This window comes from Chlorocebus sabaeus, chromosome 1, assembly GCF_047675955.1.
Source record: "Chlorocebus sabaeus isolate Y175 chromosome 1, mChlSab1.0.hap1, whole genome shotgun sequence".
Classification (NCBI taxonomy): domain Eukaryota; kingdom Metazoa; phylum Chordata; class Mammalia; order Primates; family Cercopithecidae; genus Chlorocebus; species Chlorocebus sabaeus.
In genome coordinates this window covers 33,273,361-33,298,729 of record NC_132904.1, presented here as the reverse complement: position 1 = coordinate 33,298,729, position 25,369 = coordinate 33,273,361, and the positions used below count along the sequence as shown (strand labels likewise).

Sequence of the window (25,369 nt, the reverse complement as noted above, 5' to 3'; positions counted from 1 at the left end):
AAAAGTAGGATACCAAATCCAATTATCACCGAAAACAGAAAAAGTACTGAACGGAAATAGAGCAAACTTTACACAATGACTATTTGAGGACTGTGGATGAATTTTTTAAAATTTAAATTTTCCGTCTTGTAAAAATACCAATCTTAGAAATTAAAAATTGTAATATCAGGTTTGTTTCGTACATCATTGATTTATAATGGTTTAAATGGTTGCTTCTCTAAACTGACAATAGTAATTACTTCAGGTAAAATGAATTCTTTTTTAAATGTGACTTTCTAGTTAGTTCTAAAGTTGAGTGGAGGTGAATTCTTAGTTATACAACGTAAGCAATTTTTACAGCTGTGTTAATCAGTAGTCAGTGCTGATCATCTCTCCCATAGTTGTCTCTGCTAGCTTTTCCATCTGTCAGCTGTAAGCAATGCAGAAGCATTGAAAACATTTTCCTTCGCCGTAACACGCTAAAATTCTCATAAAATGTCCATAAACATTAAGTACATTTTGTGAGTGATGAATAATGTTAAAGAACTAGCTATGTGTTTTAATATATAAAATTAGACTTTGTGTAAATTGACTATACTTTTAATCATGGATTTTCTCTAAGATAATGTGCTAAGAAGATATCTAAACAACTCAACACCTGATATTTTGGTCGTACCTTAGGGAATTGTTTTAATAAATAAACGTTATTTAATTTTAATTTATGTACAATAAAATGCACCCATTTGTTTGTTTATTTTATTGAATTATTTTTGAGCCAGGTTCTCGTTCTGTTCCCCAGGCTGGAGTGCAGTGGCACAATCATGGCTCACTGCATCCTTGAGCTCTTGGGGTCAAGGGATCCTCCCGCCTCAGCCTCCCAAGTAGCTAGGACTACCAGTGCATATCACCACACCCAGCTAATTTTTTATTGTTTTTTGTAGAGCTGAGGTATTGCTTTATTGCTCCTGCTTGTCTCAAACTCCTCACCTCAAAGCCATCCTGCCACCTCGGCCTCCCAAAGCATGAGGATACAGAAGCAAATGACTGTGCCAAGCCCATTTACTTATTTTAGTGACTTTTTACAACTGTATATACTCATGCAGCCACCACCACAATCAAGATATAAAACACTTCTGTCACTATAAAGTGTTTCCTGGTACTCAAGTTTCCTGGCCCCAAGCACCTAACCTCTCCTTTCTGTCACTAGCGATTAAGTTTGCTTTCTATAGAATATCATGTAACTGCAATTTTGCCATACGTACTTTTTTGTATCTGGCTTTTTTCACTTAGCATAATGTTTTTTTTGAGATTTATCCATGTTGTTGCATGTATAGTCAGTCCTCTGTATTAGCATGTACCACATCCTTGGATACAGAGGGCAAAATGTAAGGTACTAAGCATCTTTGGATTTTGGTATCCATGGGGTATCCTAGATATCCCATCCTGGATGTCCTTCATAGCCAATCCCCTGTGGATACCAAGAAACTACTGTAAATTAGTAGTTTATTTCTTTTTATTGCTGAATAGTAATCCATTTATGAATCTATCATTTGTTTTCTCCATTCAGCAAGCAGTTGATGGACATTTTACTTGTTTTCAGTTTTTGGCTATTAAAACAAAAGCTGTCATAAACCTTCTGTATAAATCTATGCAAACATGTATTTTCAACTCTCATGGGTGAATACCCAAGAGTAGAATTGCTGGATCCTATAATAAGTGTATGTTTAACTTTTTTGGAAACTGCCAAACAGTTTTGTTTTGTGTTGTTCTGATTTGTTTGAGATGGAGTCTTGCTCTGTAACCCAGGCTGGAGTGCAGTGGCGTGGTCTCAGCTCACTGCAACCTCTGCTTCCCAGGTTCAAGCGATTCACCTGCCTCAGCCTCCCGAGTACCTGGGATTATAGGCATGCACCACCATGCCCAAGTAATTTTTGTGTTTTTAGTAGAGACGGGGTTTCGCCATGTTGGCCAGGCTGGTCTCAAACTCCTGACCTCAAGCAATCTGCTTGCCTCAGCCTCCCAAAGCGTGGGGATTACAGACATGAGCCATGACATCTGGCCTGCCGAACTGTTTTCTAATGTAGTTACAATGTTTTGCAATGCCACTAGCAATGTTGGAGCATTTTATTTGCTCCATATACTTGTCAGCTAAACGTCTTCTAATATGTTTTTTTGGCTATTCATGTATCTTTTTTTGTAAAGGATGTGTTCACATCTTTTGCTTATTTTTATGTTGTCCAGTTTGTGTTCTTACTGCATTATGAAAGTTGCTAAAATATATACTGGATACCAGTCCTCTACTGTAGATATGTATTGCAAATATTTTCTATCTGTAGTTTGCCTTTTTTAAAACTTCCTATTAGCTGTCTTTTCAAAGGCAAATTGTAAAAATTTTTATGAAGTTTAATTTATTCATTTTTTTTCTCCAGTTCATGCTTTCATGTCCTAAGAAACGTTTGCCTACTCCAAGGTTGCGAAGAAGGCATTTTCTTCTAATAGTTTTAATTATTTCAGCTTTTTAAAGTCTGTGATCCATTTCAAGCTAGTGTTTATTACTAGTTCAAGAGATAAGATGGAGGTTTTTGCTGTTTTTTGATTGAGTATCCTATGAGGCAAGATTGAAGTTTTTATTGCTTTTTGTTGTTTAAATATGGATATTCAGTTATTGCAGGACCATTTGTTACAAAAAATTATTTCTCCACCTTTATCAAAAACCAATTGTATGGATTTATTTCTGGACTCTATTCTTTCCCACTGATCTATATTTCTGTCCTTTTGCTAATTCCACATTACCTTCATGGCTGTAGCTTTATAGTAAGTCTTGAAATAAAATAGTAAGTCTTCCAACTGTGTTCTTTGTTCAAATTTCTTTGACTGTTGTATTAGTCCCTTCTCGCACTGCTCTAAAGAAATACTTGAGACTGGGTAATTTGTAAGGAAAACAGGTTTAATTGGCTGATGGTTCTGCAGGCTGTACAGGAATCATGACTGGGTTACAAAACTTACAATCATGGCCAAAGGCAAAGGGGAGGCAGGCACATCTCACATGGCAGGAGCAGGAGGAAGAGAAAGAGTAGGGAGGTGCTACACACTTTTAAGCAACCAGATCTCATGATAACTCACTATCATGAGAACAGCACCAAAGGGAAAATCCACCCCCATGAACCAATCACTTCCCACCAGGTCCCAGCTCCAACACCGGGGACTACAATTTGACATGAGATTTGGGCAGGGACACAGACCCAAACCATATTAACTGTATTCTATGACCTTGGATTTCTTTGTAAGTTTTAGAATTACCTTGTCAGTTTCTCCAAAAAGCTTACTGAGATTTTTATTGGGATTCCATTAAATCTACAAATCAATTTGAAGATTTGAGTCTTCTATCCCATGAACATGATATATCTCTCCATTTATTTAGGTCTTCTGTACTTTCAGAATGTTTTGTACTTTTCAATGTAGAACTAATTCTTATAAATATTTTATTAAATTTATCCAAAATATTTAATTGCAAGTGAGATTTCTAAAATTTCAGTTCCTATTATTTGTTACTATTACGTAGAAGTACAATTAATGTATTAGTATAGTATAATTAGTATAGTATTAATATAGTATAATTCTTTAAATACTATAAAGCCAAATCCAGGAATATGATATATATTAGTGTATAAAATATATTAATGCAATATAATTATAGAATAATTATAATTCTATATATTGTAGTAATGACAATATAATTATAATTATTATATTGCATCTCTATATAATTATATAACTACAATATAATTATATTGTATTATATATTTATATGATTATAATCTATCATGTATAATTATCATAATTTTGTTTTAAATGCCATAAAACCAAAGTCAGTAATATTACATAGCTAAGACCTTCCATACGATATTGATTAGAAGTAGTGAAAGTAAATATACCTCCATTTTTCCCAATCTCAGAAGAAAAGCATTGCATCTTACCATTACATATGATGATATCTATAGGTTTTTTGTAGATCCCATGTGTCAAGTTGAAGATGTAATATTACTGATTTGGTTTTACAGTATTTAAAACCAAATTGTACTAATTATATGTAATATAAATATATATTCTATTACTGGATTTGGTTTTATGATGTTTAAAGAATTATTTTCATATATTTTTGTGAGGTATATTAGTCTGTACCTTTCTGTTTCTGTGGTATCTTGGTCTAGTTTTGGTATTGGGGTAATACTGGCCTCATAAAATGAGTTTAGAAGTGTTTCATCCTTTCCTCTTTTCTGAAAGAGTACATGCAGGATTGGTATAATGACTTCCTAAAATTTGATAATGATGTGTAGTTTTGTAAAACTCTTTGATTTTGATGTTAGAGTAATAATGGGCCTATAAAGTAGGAATTGTTTCCTTTTCCTTTTTGCTGAGTTTAAGTACTGGTATTGTTTTTTCCTTAAAATGTTTAAATTTACTAGTGAAGTTCCCTATACCTGAAGTCTGTATATATGTGCAGGGGGTAATTTTGTGAATATCAAAGTGATATAGTAGTTGGAGAATGATGTCTGGAGCCAGAAAGTCTGTTAAAAGTACTTAGTTCTCATTGACTCTCTTTACAAGTCTTAGCTTATCTAACTGTGCCTCAGGAATAGGCAATTATTGTTCCACCTCATATAATTGTTTTAAGGGAAAAAAATATAAAAACATATGAATGTGCTTGCTATTTGATACCCATTTGATTCTTTTCTTGCTATATGTTTCTAACTGCAACTTTTCCTTCTTTACAGAGGAGGATAAATATAATATTTACTCACCTTTGCTCTTCAAGTGTTTCCTGGCAGAAGGAATTGTCAATGGGCATAGTTTGTTGGTTGCATCTGCTAAAGAGGATCCTGCCAACATTTTACAGGTATAGGATGTATGAACTTAATATTGCATTTTGAATGTTTCATGAAAAAATATTTTTATGTATGTAAACAAGATATATGTTTGTATATATACAAACTATATTTAAATGCACTAACGGGATTATACATTTTTTAAAATCTCAGTAAAAAGTATCAAATTTATTTGAACATAGAGTTATATTTTAAAGTAATTGTTCTTGAACAATTTTTTTAAACTTCATATGAGAGGTGGGGAAACATTAAGCTAATAAAAACTGACACTAAGTAAAATTACTGGACCAGGCATTCACAAAAGTCATGCTTAATAGCAAAAATTCTAGTTTACACTTCTTACTGAAGAAAGGGGAAAATATCCTTTAATTTTTTTGCTTCTAATTATAACATCTTCATTTTGACTACTACTATGGCAAAGCAAATTTTCCAAAGTCTAAGTTTTCTATACTGCTAACAAAGTATGGGTTAACTGTTGCGCTTAAGAAGCCTTTAAAAGAAACTTGAAATTCGAATTTTCGGCCTGAAAATTATATAAAGTATAGGAAATCACTACTATACGAGTTAAAGCAAATAATGGAATAAAAACAAAAGGCACATCTATATAATCAGCAAATTGGCTGATAAGACATTTTAAATATTTTACATTTCTACTTAGCACAAGCAAAAATAAACTGATTCCAAGGCACTACAATATTTGCCATTTCTACTGCAAGCTTTAGGCAATTTTTTTTTCTTTTAATTTTGAAGAGATGAGGTCTCACTATGTTGCCAGGCTGGTCTTGAATTCCTGGCCTCAAGGGGTTCTCCTACCTGGGCCTCCCAAAGTTCTGGGCTTACAGGTATGAGCCACCACATCCAGCCTAGTGCAGGCTTTAATCATAGTTCATTCTAAATGTATCTAAGGAAATTAAAATGTTCATACATAAAAAAATTATTATATCTGATAGGTAATATTCTACACTGTCATGATAATAAGAGAACTCTGGAAAACATTACATGAAGCAAAACAATTGCAAATTGTTTGGTAGTTATATTACCAATATGCCAGAGGTATAAATCAGAAGAGTCAGATACTAGAAGTACACATTGATTAATATTAGTTTTCTTGGAGAATGCTACAAATGATTCTCTTCCATGATAAAATATGTCATTAATGTACCGAATCTTTAAGCCAAAGCACACTTTTTTCCTCAGAGAGGACACTTTTAACTTTTAGAATTCTTAGTTTCTTTGTCCATAACAGAATCCTAATTTAAGCCATTATTTGAATAGAGTTAATAATCTAAAGTCATTTTTCCATAGGATATTTTAATTTTAGTACATAGTTTGCAAAATGGCAAATTAGTCATTTATAAGGAATTTGTAACATAATAAATACTAATTCATAATACCTGTGAACAAATGCCAACAAACTTCTTTGCCTTAGTATAAAAGTTACAATAATGCTGAGGTCAAAACTAACATAATTCGTTCATATGATTCAGATTTTGCTTGTTAAACAATACTACTATAAAATCCAAAGCAGAAACCTGTATATAATTGATTTTCCTCTGGTTGTAGGGCTTATTTTTTTTTTCAATCACTTTTTTAGTTGTTTACTTTTTACAGTATTTTTTGGTGTTTTCTTTTGCTCTTTTTCTTGCCTTTTATCATCTTGGCCAACTTCTGGACAGTGCTACACTTGCTAGGAGCAGTGGAGTAAAGGCCAAAACCATTGTTGTAAGTAAGCTATACAGGTTCTTCGTGGCATATTCCACAATATACTGAGACTAAGATTTTATATGAAACATCTATATAGCCATCATAGGAAAATTTTGCCAACCAGAAGCAGAAATACCTATATATGCTTTTTAAAATAAAGTGTTTTATTTTTATTTTTTCCTCTTTCAACCCAGGTAGCTGATGTTAAAAATTTTCAGTTTGCTTTAGAGAACACTTTAATTTCAAAACTAATCCCTGACATCTTTCTTAGGGGTGCCTTGAATTTGTACAAGTTAGTATTAAAAATCTCAGTGTACTTTACATATCCTTCTTTAGATGATGTGAGGGAGTTTGAAGCTGTAAAAGAAATATTACCTTTTTCATCAAGCTTTTATAAAATAGCCAGTCATTTATGGAAGTAATTGTGTGTTGCAAAGACTTAGTCATACAACAATTTTATGGTGTAGGAGAATAAAATATAAAACTATAGTTAAAAACAAAACAGACTCTTAAAAAGTACACCATGTCTGACCCAGTTGCATATGTCTGACCAAGATAGATTAATAAAGTCCAGATTTCTCCTCATGCCTGAAACAGCTGGAAAAAAAAAAAAAGCAGCACAGAGTATAAGAAATAACAGTTTTCAAAACACTTGGCATCAGATAATAAAAGTGATTCCTAGATATACAAAACAAAGAAGGCAAACCCTATAACTTCCCTACCTTACTGAGTATAGTGTTTCCGAGCCACAGTGCAAAGAAGAGAAACACAAGATAAGATGACCTTCAGGCGGCACAGCTAGGAGCACAACGAGGTCAAGGAAATTCTATTTATAAGTCAGAGTACCTGAATGGGAAGTACCTGAATACATCAAGTGAGTTAGAGATCTGCATAGGGTCTCCCTCTAGGCTTCAGTTGAGTGCTCACCTGTACATGTACAGGAGGAAATGGCCTGAGGCTAGAAAAGGAACTACCTGACAATATTAGAAGTAACAATCCCCAGGGCCAACAGTAATTCCTGCTCCCACGTGCCAGAGTGAAAAAATTCATGATTCATGAGATGTCAGGTGGGGTATTTAGAAGAGTTTTGCATTGGTAAAGAGCAAAGTTATCCCCAGTTTGTAAAACACTGCTCTGGTCCTGTCCAATGAGGCTTAAAAACAAGGTCTGAAGTAACCAGATGTTTTCAAGTAACTTAACTGTGTCCCAGTCCAAAGCTCAAAGTACAGTAATATTAAAGTGTCCAGCACTCAACAGGATAAAATATTCTGTGTCTGGTTTCCAATTAAAACATAGTAGACATGCAAAAAATGAGAAAATATAATTTTAATAAGGAGAAAAGTCAAAGCAAAAAAGAAATGTCATGATAGAATTAGCAGATGAAAACATAAGTTTTATTATAAGTATATTCTAAATATTCAATAAGCTAGAAGGAAGATTAAACATGTTAAATGGAAACATGGAAGATGTAAATATAAACACATGTTAAACTTCTAGAGATGAAAACTACAGTGACTGCAATGAAAAATACACTTGAGGTGCAAAGTGGATTAGACACTGAAAAAGAAAAGGCTAGTAAATTTGAAGACATGGCATTTAAAATTATACAAGATGAAACCTGCAAAATAGACTGGGGAAAGAAAAGGATGTTTGCATTAGTGAGCTATAAGATAACTTAAGGGTCTCTAACACGTGATTGGACTCTGTGAAGGGAGAAGGAGTGGTACAGAACAAATATTTGAGGAAATAAGGAATGAAAGTATTCCAGAAATAATGAAAAATATACCACAATTCTAAGGTGTCTGGCAAACGCCAAGTTTTAAAAGTCCTGAAGAAAACAACATCAATGCACATCATAACCAAATTTCTTGAAACAAGTGATAAAGAGAAAAATCTTGAAAGTGACCAGAGATAAAAGCACATTACATAGAACCAAAGATAAGAATGACAGCCGACTTTTAGTTTTAGGCAATACAAACCAGAAAACAAGGAGGAAGTCTTTAAAATGCTAAAAAATAAAAATAAAAACATGCTATCAATTCAGAATTCTATACTCAGCAAACATCTTTCATAAACAAAGATTTTGCAATTTTAAAAGGTTGTTTTTTATGAAAGCAAAATAAAGACTTTCTCAAATGCTAAAATCCAAAAGAAGTCACAACCACCAGACTTGCATTGTAAGAAATACTAAATAAAGTTTTTCACAAAAAAAATCAAAATAATACCAAATGAATATTTGGATCTAAACAAAGATATCAGAAGGACTGGAAATAAGTAAATATATAATACTTTTATTTAAGTGAATATAAAATATTTTTTTCTCATTTTGTAAAGATAAAGTCATTAATGGTAAGGAGGAGAGAATAAAGGAAAAATGCAGAATTTGGAGCATGATGGATATATTTTTTGTCTTGATTATATTATTGGCTTCCAAAGTATATGTGAAGGGACTTCAAAAAGTTTGTGTAAAAATGGAATTAAAACATAAAACTGTAAACATTATTTCAAAACATAAGCTCCATCAAGTTCAAGACACTTTTGTGAGTGAGGATACCAGCCATTTAGTCGATTCTTAAAGAACTGAGGGTCCTGGGAATTTAACCATGTCAGTAGTCTTTTTTACTTTAACTGAAGAAAAATGGTGACATTTACAGATATTTTTTTAAGATTGGGAAATAAAAAGAAGTTGGAAGGAGCCAAATCAGTACTGTAAGATGGACACATAATGATTTCCCATCGAAACTCTTGCAAAAATACCCTTGTTAGATGAGAGGCATAAGCAGGAGCTTGTCATGGTGGAAAATGACTCACTGGTGAAGATTTCCCAGACATTTTTTCTGCCAAATCTTTGGATATATTTCTCAAAACAGTCATAATAAGCAGATGTTGTTCTTTGGCCCTCCAAAAAGTCAACAAACAAAATGCCTTCAGCATCCCAAAAAGTTGTTGTCATGACCTTTGCTCTTGACTTGTCCCCTTGTGCTTTCACTTATCACTTCAACTTCTTGCTAGCCATTGCTTTGACTGTGCTTTTTCTTCAGGATCATACTGGTAAAACCATGTTGCATTGCCTGTCATAATTTGTTGAAAATGCTTCAGGATCATGATCGCACTTGTTTAAAATTTCCATTGAAAGCTCTGCTCTTTGCAGCTGATTTTGGCATAACAGTTTTGGCACCCATAGAGTGGAAAGTTTGCTCAACTTTAATTTTTTAGTCAGAATTGTGTCAGCTGAACCAATTGAAACGTCTGTGGTATTGGCTATTGTTCTGCTGTTAATCATTAGTCCTCTTCAATTAGGGCATGAACAAGATGAGTTTTTTCCCTGCAAATTGATGTGGATGGTCTGCAGCTGCAGCCTTCATCTTCAGCATCATTTCATCCTTTCTTAAAATTAGTTATCCGTTTGTAAAGTGCTGATTTCTTTGGGGCATTGTCCCCATAAACTATTCTCAGAGCATCGATGATTTTACCATTCTTCAACCCAAGCTTTACCATAAATCTGATGTTTTTTCTTACTTCAATTTTAGCAGAATTCACATTCTCTAATGGGTCTCTTTCTAAACTGCTAACTGTTCTTCTTAGTGCCTCAAACTAGATCTTGTTAAGGCAAATTAGTATGAGTTTATTTTGGTGCAGAAAAGTTTTGGAAGTTATGCATAGTTTTTTTCACAATACGCTTTTACCGTAAACTTTTTAAAGACTCCTTGTACCTCTGTAGAATATTACCAAATTATATGCATTAAGTATGGGCAGTTTGTTATGTGTCTGTTATACCTGAATAAAGCTATTTCTAAGAAAAATGGAATTTCAGTTAGTAAATTCATGTTCAAGTACAAGTTCTGCTGTTTTTTAAATAATTTCAGCAACTTGCTTGTACATTACCTCCTCTTTTATGAAATAAGGGTAACACTAGACCTTGTGAAAGTCTTTTCAAAACATATTATCACCCTAATTTTATAAGTAAGAGATATGAGACTAGGTTGACACAGATTTCTAACCTAGTAACAAAAATAATAATAATCAAACTTCCCTTTGGTTTCCCTAGCAATTCTGATATAAGTAAAATGTGAGATATTTTATTTAGAGGACTCTATGTCACTGTGGTCATCTCTTAGGCCTCATCTAACTTGGCTCATCAACAGCACTTGATATCATTGATCACTCGTTCTTTCCTGATATGCTTTCTTCCTTTCAGGATACTACACTTTCTTGGTGTTCTCCTCTCTCTAACTGGCCACTTTTTCTTATTCTTCTTTGCTATTTCTTTCTTATTTACTCAAACTTTTAATAGACGTGTCTTAGGACTCAGACCTTAGGACTCCTCTGTTTCTGTTCTCTCACTGATCACGTCTGCCCCGAGGATGTCAATACTATGTATATGCTGATGACTTTCAAATTTATAATCTAGTTGGACCTATCCTGAGCTGCTACTGCGTTCTGTACGTCTAACTCCTACAATTGTATATCCAGCTCCCTGCAGTACCTCTTAATTTAGTCTGTTGGAGATATCTCAAACATAACATGTTCAAAACCAAACTCCTGAACTGCTCTCCCCAAGCCTGTTCCTTTTTCAGCCTTTCCCATCTCAGTTAATGCCAACTCACATCTTCTGTTTGCTCAAGCCTAAACCAAGAATTCATCCTTATCTTTTTCTCCTATACTCTCCTTCAATTTCTCAGGAAATAGAAATATATTACTTTGAACATAAATTATTTATTGCTTGGCCTCCTTGTTTCTACCTTTGCTTCTCTTCAGTCTGATCTAACCAAAATATTCAGTGAGCCTCTTCAGATGTAAGTCGGATCATGTCACTCATCTAAACTCAAAACTCTCCAGAAGACAAAGGCCACAGTCCTTATAGTGACTTTCAAGGCCCTAGCTAATATTCTGTTACCTCCCCTTTACCTGTCTGACCTCATTACTTAATATCTCCCCCTGATTTTATTCTGTTTATAATATGAACTACCTTGCTTGCTAGGCATGCTCCAAAATTAGGGCCATTGGATTTGTTGTTCCTTTTGCTAAGAACTTTTTTGCTTCTCTCAGACTTTGCTCAAATGTTGCCATCTCAGCAGGGCTTAACCTAACTACCTTAATAAATGTTACAACTTCCTACTCCCACTCCCCAGGCCTCCTAATCCTGTTAGCTGCCTTATTTTTCTCCACAGCCTTACTGTCACCTGGTATGCGTTATAATTACTTCTGTGTGTGTTTATTGTGTTTCTTCCATACAAGTCTTTTCTGTTTTATTCATTGCTATATTTCCATTGCCTGTTACAGTGGATGATAAATGTATACTTACTATATATGAATAGTCTGAGGAAACATGATACCCAAATATTTGGTCAAATATTATTCTAGGTGTTCCCATGAGGGTGTTTTGAATGGAATTAGCATTTAATTTGGTAGACTGAGTAAAGTAGATTGCCCTCTCTAATTTGGGTGGGCCACAGCCAGTCAACAGAAGACCTCAATAAAACAAAAACACCGACCATCCCGAGTCAGAGAAATTTTCCTGCCTCTTTTTGAACTTGATAATTGGCTTTTTCCTGCCATCTGACTCTTACCGAAACATCAGCTCTTCCTGGGTCTTGAGCCTGCCAGCTTGCAAATTGGAATTACCCCTTGGTTCTCTTGGTTCTCAGACCAATGGACCTTGATTAGAACTACGCTGTTAACTATCCAAGGTCTCCAGCCTGCCAACTTACCCTGCAACTCTTCGGATGTGCCCACATTTATAATGATATGAGACAGTTTCTTACAATAAATCTCTTTGCACACACAAACACACGCGCTCTTGGTTCAGTTTCTCGAGAGAGCCTTAAATAATATAATTTTTAATGCATTAAAGCAGGGGCCCCCAACCCTCAGGCCATGGATCAGTACTGGAACGGGGCCACACAGCAGGAGGTGAGCAGCAGGCAAGTAAACAAAGCTTCATCTGTATTTACAGCTGCTCCTCATTGCTTGTATTACTGCCTGAGTTCTACCTCCTGTCAGATCAGTGGTGGCATCAGATTCTCATAAGAGCATGAACCCTATTGTGAATTGCTCATGCAAAGGATCTAGGTTACGCACTCCAAATGAGAATCTAATGCCTGAAGATCTGTCACTGTCTCCCATCACCCCCGTCTAGCTGCAGGAAAACAAGCTCAGGGCTCCCACTAATTCTACGTTATGGTGAGTTACATAATTATTTCATTGTATATTACAGTGTAATAAGGATAGAAATAAAATGCACAGTAAATCTAATGCTCTTGAATCATCCAGAAACCATCCCAGTCTGTGGAAAAACTGTCTTCTACAAACCAGTCCCTGGTGCCAAAAAGGTTGGGGACTGCTGCATTAAAGGATTCTCTTACTCTAGAATATCATAGGTTTGGTTTTGTTTTAAAGTTGTTATTTTTTCCTCTGGCTTTCTTCCATCTTCCCCAGCTTTACTGAGATGTAATTGACTAATACAAGCTTATATATTTTATATATATGAATTATTTTATATATATATAAAAAACGCATATAACATGATTTGGTATATGTGTACATTGTGAAACGATTACTACAATCAAGTTAATTAACACTTCTATCACCATACATAGTTACGATTTTTGGTGTGGAAGGAACACTTTAGATCTACTGTTTTAGCAAATTTTAAATATACAGTACAATATAATTAACTATAGTCACTATACTGTACATTAGATCCTCAGAACTTACTCATGTGATAGCTGAAAGTTTGTAGCCTTTGACCAACATCTCTTCATTTCTTCTACGTTCCAGCCTGTCACAACCACCACTCTTCTGTCTCTAGTTTTGAACTAAGGAATATATTCTAGTGTCATCATATCCATTATGCTTTATCTTGTGTATTTAGAATGTATTATCAAAGATATTATTATTGCTGACACAAAACTCTAATTGTCTTAAGCATTAGATTAGTTTTTATATAGCATTTCAGATTTGATAGTCAAGTTATATATTCACCATAAAGTTGAATGTGTGATCTTTAGGAAAAATTAACTTGTTTGCTTTCAATGTCATTATTTCCTTTTAAATAAAGCCACTTACATAGATAAGTACTGAAAGTAGTCAAAGCACGTATATGCTACATAATCTACAAAGTTAACATTTCCCTAAATTAATACATTTAGTGATTCATTTTTAAATTATTTGAATTTTGATTATGTTTTCATATTTCACACTACTCTACTCTGAAAATATATCTGGTTTTAATACAGTCATTTCACCTGTTAGTAATATTTCCTAAATTCCTAATATTGTCATTTTATACTTCTTACATATTTGTTATGGAATAAACAGTATTTGATTTTTTGGCACACTTGCAATGTTGTACAAGCACTGTGATTAGAAGAATAAAATGGATACTTAAAGTGAAGGGGGCGCCCAAGATGGCCGAATAGGAACAGCTCCAGCCTCCAACACCCAGCGTGAGCAACACAGAAAATGGGTGATTTCTGCATTTTCAACTGAGGTGCTGGGTTCATCTCACTGGGGCGTGTCGGACAGTCGATGCTGGTCTGCGGGTGCAGCCCGATCAGCAAGAGCTGAAGCAGGGCAAGCCATTGCCTCACCTGGGAAGCTCAATGGGGAAGGGAATTCCTTTTCCTAGCCTAGGGAAATTGAGACACACAACACCTGGAAAATCGGGTAACTCCCACCCTAATACTACACTTTTCCAAGGGTCTTAGCAAACGGCACAGCAGGAGATTATATCCCACACCTGGCCCAGAGGGTCCCATGCCCACGTAGCCTTCCTCATTGCTGGCACAGCAGTCTGAGATCTAACTGCAAGGCGGCAGCAAGGCTGGAGGAGGGGCACCCGCCATTGCTGAGACGTAAGTAGGTAAACAAAGCCGCCCGGAAGCTCAAGTTGGGTGGAGCCCACCACAGCTCAAGGAGGCCTGCCTGCCTCTGTAGACTCCACCTCTGGGGACAGGGCATAGCTAAACAAAAAGCAGCAGAAACCTCTGCAGATGTAAAAGTCCCTGTCTGATAGCGTTGAAGAGAGCAGTGGTTCTCCCAGCATGGAGGCTGAGATCTGAGAAGGGACAGACTGCCTGCTCAAGTGGGTCCCTGACCCCTGAGTAGCCTAACTGGGAGACATCCCCCACTAGGTGCAGACCGACACCTCACACCTCACACGGCTAGGTACACCCCTGAGACGAAGCTTCCAGAGCAAGAATCAGACAGCAACACTCGATGTTCAGCAATATTCTATCTTCTGCAGCCTCCACTGCTGATACCCAGGCAAACAGGGTCTGGAGTGGACCTCAAGCAAACTCTAACAGACCTACAGCTGAGGGTCCTGACTGTTAGAAGGAAAACTAACAAACAGAAAGGACACCCACACCAAAACCCCATCAGTACATCACCATCATCAAAGACCAAAGGCAGATAAAACCACAAAGATGGGGAAAAAGCAGGGCAGAAAAGCTGGAAATTCAAAAAATCAGAGTGCATCTCTCACTCCAGAGGAACACAGCTCATCACCAGCAAAAGAACAAAGCTGGATGGAGAATGACGAGTTGAGAGAAGAAGGCTTCAGTCGATCAAACTTCTCAGAGCTAAAGGAGGAACTATGTAACCAGCGCAAAGAAACTAAAAACCTTGAAAAAAGAATGGATGGATAACTAGAATAATCAATGCAGAGAAGACCTTAAAAGAACTGATAGAGATGAAAACCATGACACGAGAACTATGTGACAAATGCACAAGCTTCAGTAACTGACTCCATCAACTGGAAGAAAGAGTATCTGTGATTGAAAATCAAATGAATGAAATGAAGTGACAAGAGAAGTGCAGAGAAAAAAGAGTAAAAAGAAATGAAGAAAGCCTCCAAGAAATATGGGATTATGTGAGAAGACCAAATCTACGTCTGATTGGTGTGCCTGAAAGTGACGGGGAAAATGGAACCAAGTTGGAAAACACTCTGCAGGATATCATCCAGGAGAACTTCCCCAACCTAGTAAGGCCAACATCCAAATTCAGGAAATACAGAGAACGCCACAAAGATAATCCTCGAGAAGAGCAACTCCAAGACATATAATTGTCAGAGTCACCAAAGTTGAAATGACGAAAAAAATGTTAAGGGCAGCCAGAGAGAAACGTCGGGTTACCCACAAAGGGAAGCCCATCAGACTAACAGCAGATCTCTCGGCAGAAACTCTACCAAGCCAGAAGAGAGTGGGGACCAATATTCAACATTCTTAAAGAAAAGAATTTTCAACCCAGAATTTCATATCCAGCCAAACTGAGTTTCATAAGTGAAGGAGAAATAAAATCCTTTACAGGCAAGAAAATGCTTAGGGATTTTGTCACCACCAGGCCTGCCTTACAAGAGACCCTGAAGGAAGAGACCCACAAGAGAAAGCTGGAAACATCTAAAATTGACACTCTAACATCACAATTAAAAGAACTAGAGAAGCAAGAGCAAACACATTCAAAAGTTAGCAGAAGGCAAGAAATAACTAAGGTCAGAGCAGAACTGAAGGAGATAGAGACACAAAAAACCTCCAAAAAATGAATGAATCCAGGAGTTGGTTTTTGAAAAGATCAACAAAATTGATAGACCGCTAGCAAGACTAATAAAGAAGAAAAGAGAGAAGAATCAAATCGACGCAATTAAAAATGATAAAGGGGATATCACCACCGACCCCACAGAAATACAAACTACCATCAGAGAATACTATGAACACCTCTCCGCAAATAAACTAGAAAATCTAGAAGAAATGGATAATTTCCTGGACACTTACACTCTTCCAACACTAAACCAGGAAGAAGCTGAATCCCTGAATAGACCAATAGCAGGCTTTGAAATTGAGGCAATAATTAATAGCCTACCAACCAAAAAAAGTCCAGGACCAGACAGATTCACAGCCGAATTCTACCAGAGGTACAAGGAGGAGCTGGTACCATTCCTTCTGAAAGTATTCCAATCAATAGAAAAAGAGGGAATCCTCCCTAACTCATTTTACGAGGCCAATATCATCCTGATACCAAAGCCTGGCAGAGACACAACAAAAAAAGAGAATTTTAGACCAATATCCCTGATGAACATCGATGTAAAAATCCTCAGTAAAATACTGGCAAACCGAATCCAGCAGCACATCAAAAAGCTTATCCACCATATCAAGTGGCTTCATCCTCGGGATGCAAGGCTGGTTCAACGTATGCAAATCAATAAACATAATCCAGCATATAAACAGAACCAAAGACAAAAACCACACGAGTATCTCAATAGATGCAGAAAAGGCCTTTGACAAAATTCAACAGCCCTTCATGCTAAAAACTCACAATAAACTCGATATTGATGGAACATATCTCAAAATAATAAGAGCTATTTATGACAAACCCACAGCCAATATCATAGTGAATGGGCAAAAACTGGAAGCATTCCTTTTTAAAACTGGCACAAGACAGGGATGCCCTCTCCCACCACTCCTATTCAACATAGTGTTGGAAGTTCTGGCTAGGGCAGTCAGGCAAGAAAAAGAAATCAAGGCTATTCAGTTAGGAAAAGAAGAAGTCAAATTGTCCCTCTTTGCAGGTAATGTGATTGTATATTTAGAAAACCCCATCGTCTCATCCCAAAATCTCCTTAAGCTGATAAGCAACTTCAGCAAAGTCTCAGGATACAAAATAAATGTGCAAAAATCACAAGCATTCTTATACACCAGTAACAGACAAACAGAGAGCCAAATCATGCATGAACTCCCATTCACAATAGCTTCAAAGAAAATAAAATACCTAGGAATCCAACTTACAAGGGATGTAAAGGACCTCTTCAAGGAGAACTACAAACCACTGCTCAGTGAAATAAAAGAGGACACAAACAAATAGAAGAGCATACCATGCTCATGGATAGGAAGAATCAATATTGTGAAAATGGCCATACAGCCCAAGGTAATTTATAGATTCAATGTTATCCCCATTAAGCTACCAATGACTTTCCTCAAAGAATTGGAAAAAACTGCTTTAAAGTTCATACGGAACCAAAAAAGACCCCACATTGCCAAGACAATCCTAAGCCAAAAGAACAAAGCTGGAGGCATCACGCTACCTGACTTCAAACTATACTACAAGGCTACAGTAACCAAAACAGCATGGTACTGGTACCAAAACAGAGATATAGACCAATGGAACAGAACAGAGTCCTCCAAAATAATACCACACATCTACAGCCATCTGATCTTTGACAAACCTGAGAAAAACAAGAAATGGGGAAAGGATTCCCTATTTAATAAATGGTGCTGGGAAAACTGGCTAGCCATAAGTAGAAAGGTGAAACTGGATCCTTTCCTTACTCCTTATATGAAAATTAACTCAAAATGGTTTAGAGACGTAAATGTTAGACCTAAAACCTTAAAAACCCTAGAAGAAAACCTAGGTAATACCATTCAGGACATAGGCATGGGCATGGGTGATTACTTCATGTCTAAAACACCAAAAGCAATGGCAACAAAAGCCAAAATTGACAAATGGGATCTAATTAAACTAAGGAGCTTCTGCACAGCAAAAGAAACTACCATCAGAGTGAACAGGCAGCCTACAGAATGGGAGAAAATATTTGCAATCTACTCATCTGACAAAGGGCTAATATCCAGAACCTACAGAGAACTCGACCACATTTACAAGAAAAAACAACCCCATCAAAAAGTGGGTGAAGGATATGAACAGATACTTCTCAAAAGAAGACATTCATACAGCCAACAGACACATGAAAAAATGCTCATTATCACTCGCCATCAGAGAAATGCAAATCAAAACCACAATGAGATACCATCTCACACCAGTTAGAATGGCAATCATTAAAAAATCAGGAAACAACAGGTGCTGGAGAGGATGTGGAGAAATAGGAAACACTTTTACACTGTTGATGGGACTGTAAACTAGGTCAACCATTGTGGAAGACAGTGTGGTGATTCCTCAAGGATCTAGAACTAGAAATACCATTTCACCCAGCCATCCCACTACTGGGTATATTCCCAAAGGATTATAAATCATGCTGCTATAAAGACACATGTGCATGTATGTTTATTGTGGCACTATTCACAATAGCAAAGACTTGGAACCAACCCAAATGTCCATCACTGACAGACTGGATTAAGAAAATGTAGCATATATACACCGTGGAATACTATACAGCCGTAAAAAAGGATGAGTTCATGTCCTTTGTAGGGACATGGATGCAGCTGGAAACCATCATTCTCAGCAAACTATTGCAAGAACAGAAAACCAAACACCGCATGTTCTCACTCATAGATGGGAATTGAACAATGAGATCACTTGGACACAGGAAGGGGAACATCACACACCGGGGTCTGTTGTGGGGAGGGGGGAGAGGAGAGGGTTAGCATTAGGAGATATACCTAATGTAAATGATGAGTTAATGGGTGCAGCACACCAACATGGCACATGTATACATATATAACAAACCTGCATGTTGTGCACATGTACCCTAGAACTTAAAGTATAATAATAAAAAAGAAGAAGAATATGCCATTCTCACTTTACTATGAAAAAGCACAAAAGTATTGTTTTTAACATAATATATATGCTAATGTGGTCCAGTTCGTTTTTGTGTATGTTTAGAATAGACTATATTTTAAAAGTATGACTTATGAAAATTTGATTATAGTCTTCATAACACAAGTGCAAAGAGATTTATAACATCTCTCTGAGAAGAATAAACAAAATATTTTTGTAGTGTAAAAAATGGTGTTGAATACTATTGATAAGTACAGTTTTCTACATAATGCTCACAGAGGATTTCAGTATGCAGAACTCAATTACAGTTACACTTATAACTTTGTTTTCTTCAAATAGTCCAACAATGGATGACGAAAACCAAGGAGTTAACAGTGTTGAAGAGATACATTGCAGGGGAAAAATGCTGTAATTGTTTAGTTTTAATTTTATGATATATGATTGGGAATGTCTAGAACCTATAACCAAGGCAAATATTTCTGTACAAGAATAGGGAAAAGACAATCTTATAGACCATAATTATCTTAAAGCTGTGTATAACTAAAAGACAAGTAAAAGATAAAAAGCCCATCAGCTGCCGAAGATATATTATATAACCAACCAGCAATTTATCCATCATCCTTTGAAAACATATTCATATCTATTGTAGTCAAAGCTCCTTCAGGAAGTTACCATTAAGATGTAATGCTGAAAAATTATACCTCTTAGAAAATCCTATAGAACGATATATGTGATGTTATTAAAGCTTTTAAAAAACACTTATAAGTATTTTTCAGTTAGCTTTTTTGTCTAAAGGAATTTTCTTCATTATCTCCAATGTAATAAGTATTTTCCATGAAAACTTTCTAAGGAATGTTTTATAAAATAGTAAAAATTACATTTTTCTGTTAAAAGATTTAAACATTTTTTAGTAGCCTGATTTTTTATGAAATAAATTGTATACACATGCACACACAAAATTTTTATAGAGCTTGAAGACTTTAAGATTTTTATATCCTTTTCATAATTTTTAATAAGTCATGTGTAAGTGTTTTTAGAACTGGAGATAATAAAAGAATTTTCAGAAGTAAATTTAAATGCTGTTTCATAATATGCCAAAGTCAGTTTTAAAACTCAGTTTGAATATTGGCTAGTGATGACATTTCAGATAGGTAGTATTCCTGCAGGAAGAAGTATCTAAGATGGAGAGCAAAATATAAATTGTTGCATTAACTTTTGAGTTATCTGTTATTGAGTATGCACTGTCCAGCATCAGCCACAATTAAAAGAAAGTAGGAAGCTAGGGTGCTTTAAAAGTTGTGTTTTTAAAATTTTACTCAGGATAGGTACATGATTATCAGCATATTAGAACTCCCTTGATGTTTACTAAAAGCTTACAGTATATGATATTTTAACGTCAAATATAACAGCAAATGAATAATTCAAATTTAATCAATTAAGCTGAAACTTCCCACATATAATATCTAGAAAATCTTTCATAATTTAAAATAAATTCTCACTTTGTAATAAACCATAAGTCAGAGAATAAAGATTTCATTAAAAGTAAACCATATCGTATTTTATGGATTAACAGCAACAGAACATTTGGTAATAAAGCAATACGTATAAAATGTTAAAATTTAGACTAACATCTTTTAAATTCTTTTTTATGGACTTTAAAGTCCATAAGTAAAAGTTAAAGTAATATCTTAATAATTTGAAGGGTTTATATTATACCACAAAATACCAGACTTTTACCCAAATATTGAACTCATTTGTTAGGATTGGATTCATTGTACCTTATGTCTTTTGCTTTATTTGATTCTTTAGTTTTAACCAATATCAAAGATATTAGTTGATGTAGAATTAGGTGAAGCAGTATTATTTGCTAAACGATGTAAAGTTTAAATTACTCTTAAAAGTTTTCTTTTCCTTCTGTCATTTTGGTATCAAGATTTAAAAGTTTGTTTTTGGCATCTATCTGTTATTCATGAAACAGAACAAAAATTAGAAGTCTGAATTCAGTAAAAAATCAATTGTTTGCTTTTACTGCATTGTAGTATAGTCTGGTCTTTCTGAGTCTGTAGAATCCAAACATATCTCAGATGCAACTATTGTTTTCCTAGTTCTGCCAAAAAATGGGACAGTTATAAGAATGAAGTTAAAGTAATAACCCTTAATTGACCAAATATACCATTGAACATTTTTACTTTGTTAAACTCCAAAGTTGTAATCATATACAGATTCAGAACAAAAGCAGTACAGTATATCATGTTATAAACAATTAAAAATTACTTTCTGACCCTTGGTGTCAGTCTACTTTGCAAGATTTAGTATACTTAATACCTTATAAGTAATATTTTTCCACACATTTTTACTTTACCTAGACTATATAATGATACTTATTATAGTTCCTTAAAACTGTTTTAGCACTCTATATCTTTTGTTTGTCGTATAAATACAACTATTAGAAGAGTCCTTTGAAGGCAGAGCTATAATCAGAATATTTTCCCCTTTTTGTCAGTATTTTATTTGTTCAGAAAGTTATCAGGCTATCTGTATACTTTTCAGTGCTTACTACTCTGAAGTGTTAGTTGAGCCGGAAATTTGCTGTTTGACCCTAGGGTTTCACTCTTTTTTCTTCTTCTTCTTCTTCCTGGCTACTGTGAGAGCTTATTTAAAATTCTAAGTTCTCCCTTGGCAGCCACAGTTAGAGCTTCTTTGGCAAAGTAAAAAGACAAAAAAAAAAAAAACATGCAAAGGCTCAGTACTGCTTCCAGTGACCTACATTTCTAGCCAGCTTTTAAAGATGTCATGTGCCTGATTTTCTAGTAAGGAAATGAAGGATAAGATAAAAATTAAATGTACAGGAGAATAAACCGACTCCCCACCTCTCTATGACTAGCTAGTGAGAAGCATTGCTGCTATGCTATTCATATAAACACATTTAGCAATGCTGTTTATACATCAATCAACAAAAGGAATTTCGCATGCAGAAAAGTCATCTAAGTCATACAGCAGAAATGCTATGCCCTGTGATAGGACGTTTTTTCTCAAGAAAGTAAAATTTATTTGGAATCCAAGCTTAGATTTTAATTTCTATGTTACCACTTAACTAGCTGCAAGACCCTACCTAAGTCACTTAGCCTTTTATATTAAGAGAGGAGTAATACTTACCCTGGCTACCTTATTCCAGAATTCCAAATTAAAAATGAAATATCAGGTTTTCCATTCTAAATCATAAAGCATCTATTTTAGGCCTCAAATTTAATTTAAGAAATTTTATTTTTAACCCATAAAAATGAATAACCCATTCTTAGATGGTTATTGTTATATTCAAAAGGAATAATATAGCACTTTATCGTTATTGAAAAGAAGTCACCAAAGTCAGAATTAGGAATATTAAAAACAAAGTTCATTTTTCTTGTGAATACTTATTTTTTCAGAAGAAAAGATATTCAGTCCTTTTGAGAGGGATAAATGACTTCAAATTCTGAAAACCAGAGCCATTAAAACGAAAAGAAAATACATTTTTGTCAGCTCCCCAAATTAACATATTATCCCACTAAATGCAACATTAAAGGATGCCGTGAAAAGAGAAAGACAGCACACTGTCAAGGATCAGATTAAATAGACGGGCTGTGAATATTTATTTCGTACAAAAGGATAACTTTACTGTGGAAACCCCAAAGAAGATAGAGCTCTCTCTCCAGCTAGTGTTGGGGTGATTCCTTCGGTGGCTAGTGTTTCTTTCCTAAAATTTTATGTTTTGCTAATCAGAAACTGACACCTGCAGCAGTGGCCTTAGTTCACCACATCTGTCCATTCAAATTATGATTTGTTAATGAAATCAGAGGCCTTTGAAATGTGTTTGCTGTTTATATAATATTCATCTTGCAGTTTGGCTGCATGTCTAAAAGTCTATTCGATTTCAAAAACCGGGTAGATGGTATTAAACTGAGAATAGATTTGAGACCATGAGGTGAAACTTCTTACCTTTATTCTTTTTAAAACAAATTATAACATACAGGCTGCTATAGAATTAAAGACATCCGGTTTTATGTCTTCACCCAGTTGCCTCAACTTCTCAGTAATCAAAGAGTATAAAGAAAATCAGTTTTGGGCCAGGCACAGTGGCTCACACCTGTAATCCTAGCACTTTGGAAGGATGAGGTGGGCAGATCACCTGAGGTCAGTAATTCGAGACCAGCATGACCGACGACCAGCATGACCGACATGGAGAAACCTCGTCTCTACTAAAAATGTAAAATTAGCCGGGCATGGTGGCACATCCCTGTAATCCCAGCTACTTGGGTGGCTGAGGTAGGAGAATCATCTGAATCCAAGAGGCAGAGGTTGCGGTGAGCTGAGATCGCGTCATTGCACTCCAGTCTGGGCAACAAGAGCAAAACTCCATCTGAAAAAAAAAAAAAAGCAAATCAGTTTTGTTCTATAATTCTAAATGTACCACAGTAAATAATTTTTAAATTTAATAAAAATAAAATGATATCCAATCCTATGTAGTGTCCCACAATACCCTAAGCATTTTTGCTTGTGTCCTTTTTCATAAGCTGGGTTTATTCTGGAAATATAAAAGAAAATGACTTCAAACAAATGAAATTATTCAAATATTGTATGTTGCTGTGCTAGGAATTTAACTGATGTGGACCTCTTAAATGAAGATAATATCTCACTTCATTCCTAATTTAGGTGTTCACAGTAGATATTTTTGAAGCTTTAGACGACTACTTTTCCAAAAACTTAAAAGTTCTATGACCTCTGTTTAAGAAATAATAATGATAGTAAAGATCTTTGTTACTATCTTAATTTCTTAAATGATAATGTACTTATATTTAGAAACATTTCAGTTATATCAGGTTTTTAGGAATTATTTTTGTTCATATTCAATAGGGACACTTTTAATACTTAAAAGAATTTTGCAGACATAGAATCTTTCTGTAACTCAAATAATTATTGTATAATTTGTTTGCTTAATATGAATTATCATCTGTCACATTTTCTTAAACACAGGTTAATATACACCCCTATGCAGTAAACATTTACTGAAGGGCATTACTACACATGGTCTCACTAAGTAAACCTGCAAATTTCCAGTGATTAAGTGGAAAAGTACACTTTTTAAAATATTTTCTAAAACATATTTTAATTAAAATATTTTCTATTATAAGGACCACATTGTTTTATAGATATATACGTATAGTCATGTACCACTTAATGTTTCAGTCAACAAGGAACCATATACACAACAGTGGTCTCATAAGATTCTAATACTGTAGTTTCATGGTACCTTTGCTGTATTTAGGTACCCAAATACTTACCCTTGTGTTATATTTGCCCACAATCTTCTACTTCTTAATATGCTGTACAGGTTGGTAGCCTAACAGCAGTAAGATATACCATATAGCCTAGGTGTGTAGTAGGCTGTACCATCTACATTTTTGAAAGTACACTCTGTGATGTTTGCACAATGACGGAATCTCATTTCTCCTTAAACAATGCATGACTATTTATAACACCCACACATACTCATGCATGTGTACACATGTATACGTAATACACACACACTGAAGTTTGCATGCTTTTATCAGTGGTAGTCACCTAATTAGTAGCTGTCTTCACCTTAACTATAGAATTATTTGCAGGTTATTGTCTTGTATGAACCCTCTATAGTTGTACTGAATATACAGTATACCCAGAGCCAGATTAAACATTGACAGCATTTAATATATGAATGTTACATCGTAAAAGAACCTGCCAAAGGAACATTCAAATTTTTATGGTTAGAAATATTAATAGATGCCAGAGTTCATTCTTGTCTCTCTTTAAGCATGGAATTTCTCATTTTAAGCTGTCTTCATAATAAATTTGTTTGAAGAGCACATTTTCTTTTATTTTTTATTTTTTGAGACGGAGTCTCACTCTGTTGCCCAGGCTGAAGTACAGTGGTGCAATCTCGGCTCACTGTACCCTCCGCCTCCCGGGTTCAAGCGATTCTCCTGCCTCAGCCTCCTCCAAGTAGCTGGGATTACAGGTGCCTGCCACCATGCCTGGCTAATTTCTATATTTTTAATAGAGACGGAGTTTCACCATTTTGGCCAGGCTGGCCTTGAACTCCTGACCTCAAGTGATCCTCCCACCTCAGCCTCCCAAATTGCAAGGATTACTGGTTTGAGCCACCATGCCTGGCCTGAAGAGCACATTTTAAAATAAAGTATAATCCAGTCTTTACATTATGATATATAAACTTAATAAAATCTGCATCTTAGTTCAATATATATATAAGAAAATTGATA

At 35.2% G+C, this 25,369-nt stretch overlaps 1 protein-coding gene across 5 annotated transcripts in view; it reads left to right on the top strand.

Moving 5' to 3' along the window:
• The window catches only part of ELP4 (elongator acetyltransferase complex subunit 4), a 266,231-nt gene that overhangs the window by 28,833 nt on the left and 212,029 nt on the right, over nt 1-25,369 (top strand). For all 5 annotated transcript variants that reach the window (XM_008003180.3, XM_008003187.3, XM_008003206.3 and 2 more), the window contains exon 3: nt 4,755-4,876. In XM_008003180.3, coding sequence (XP_008001371.2) covers nt 4,755-4,876 — 122 coding nt within the window. The remainder of the gene's footprint in view (nt 1-4,754; nt 4,877-25,369) is intronic.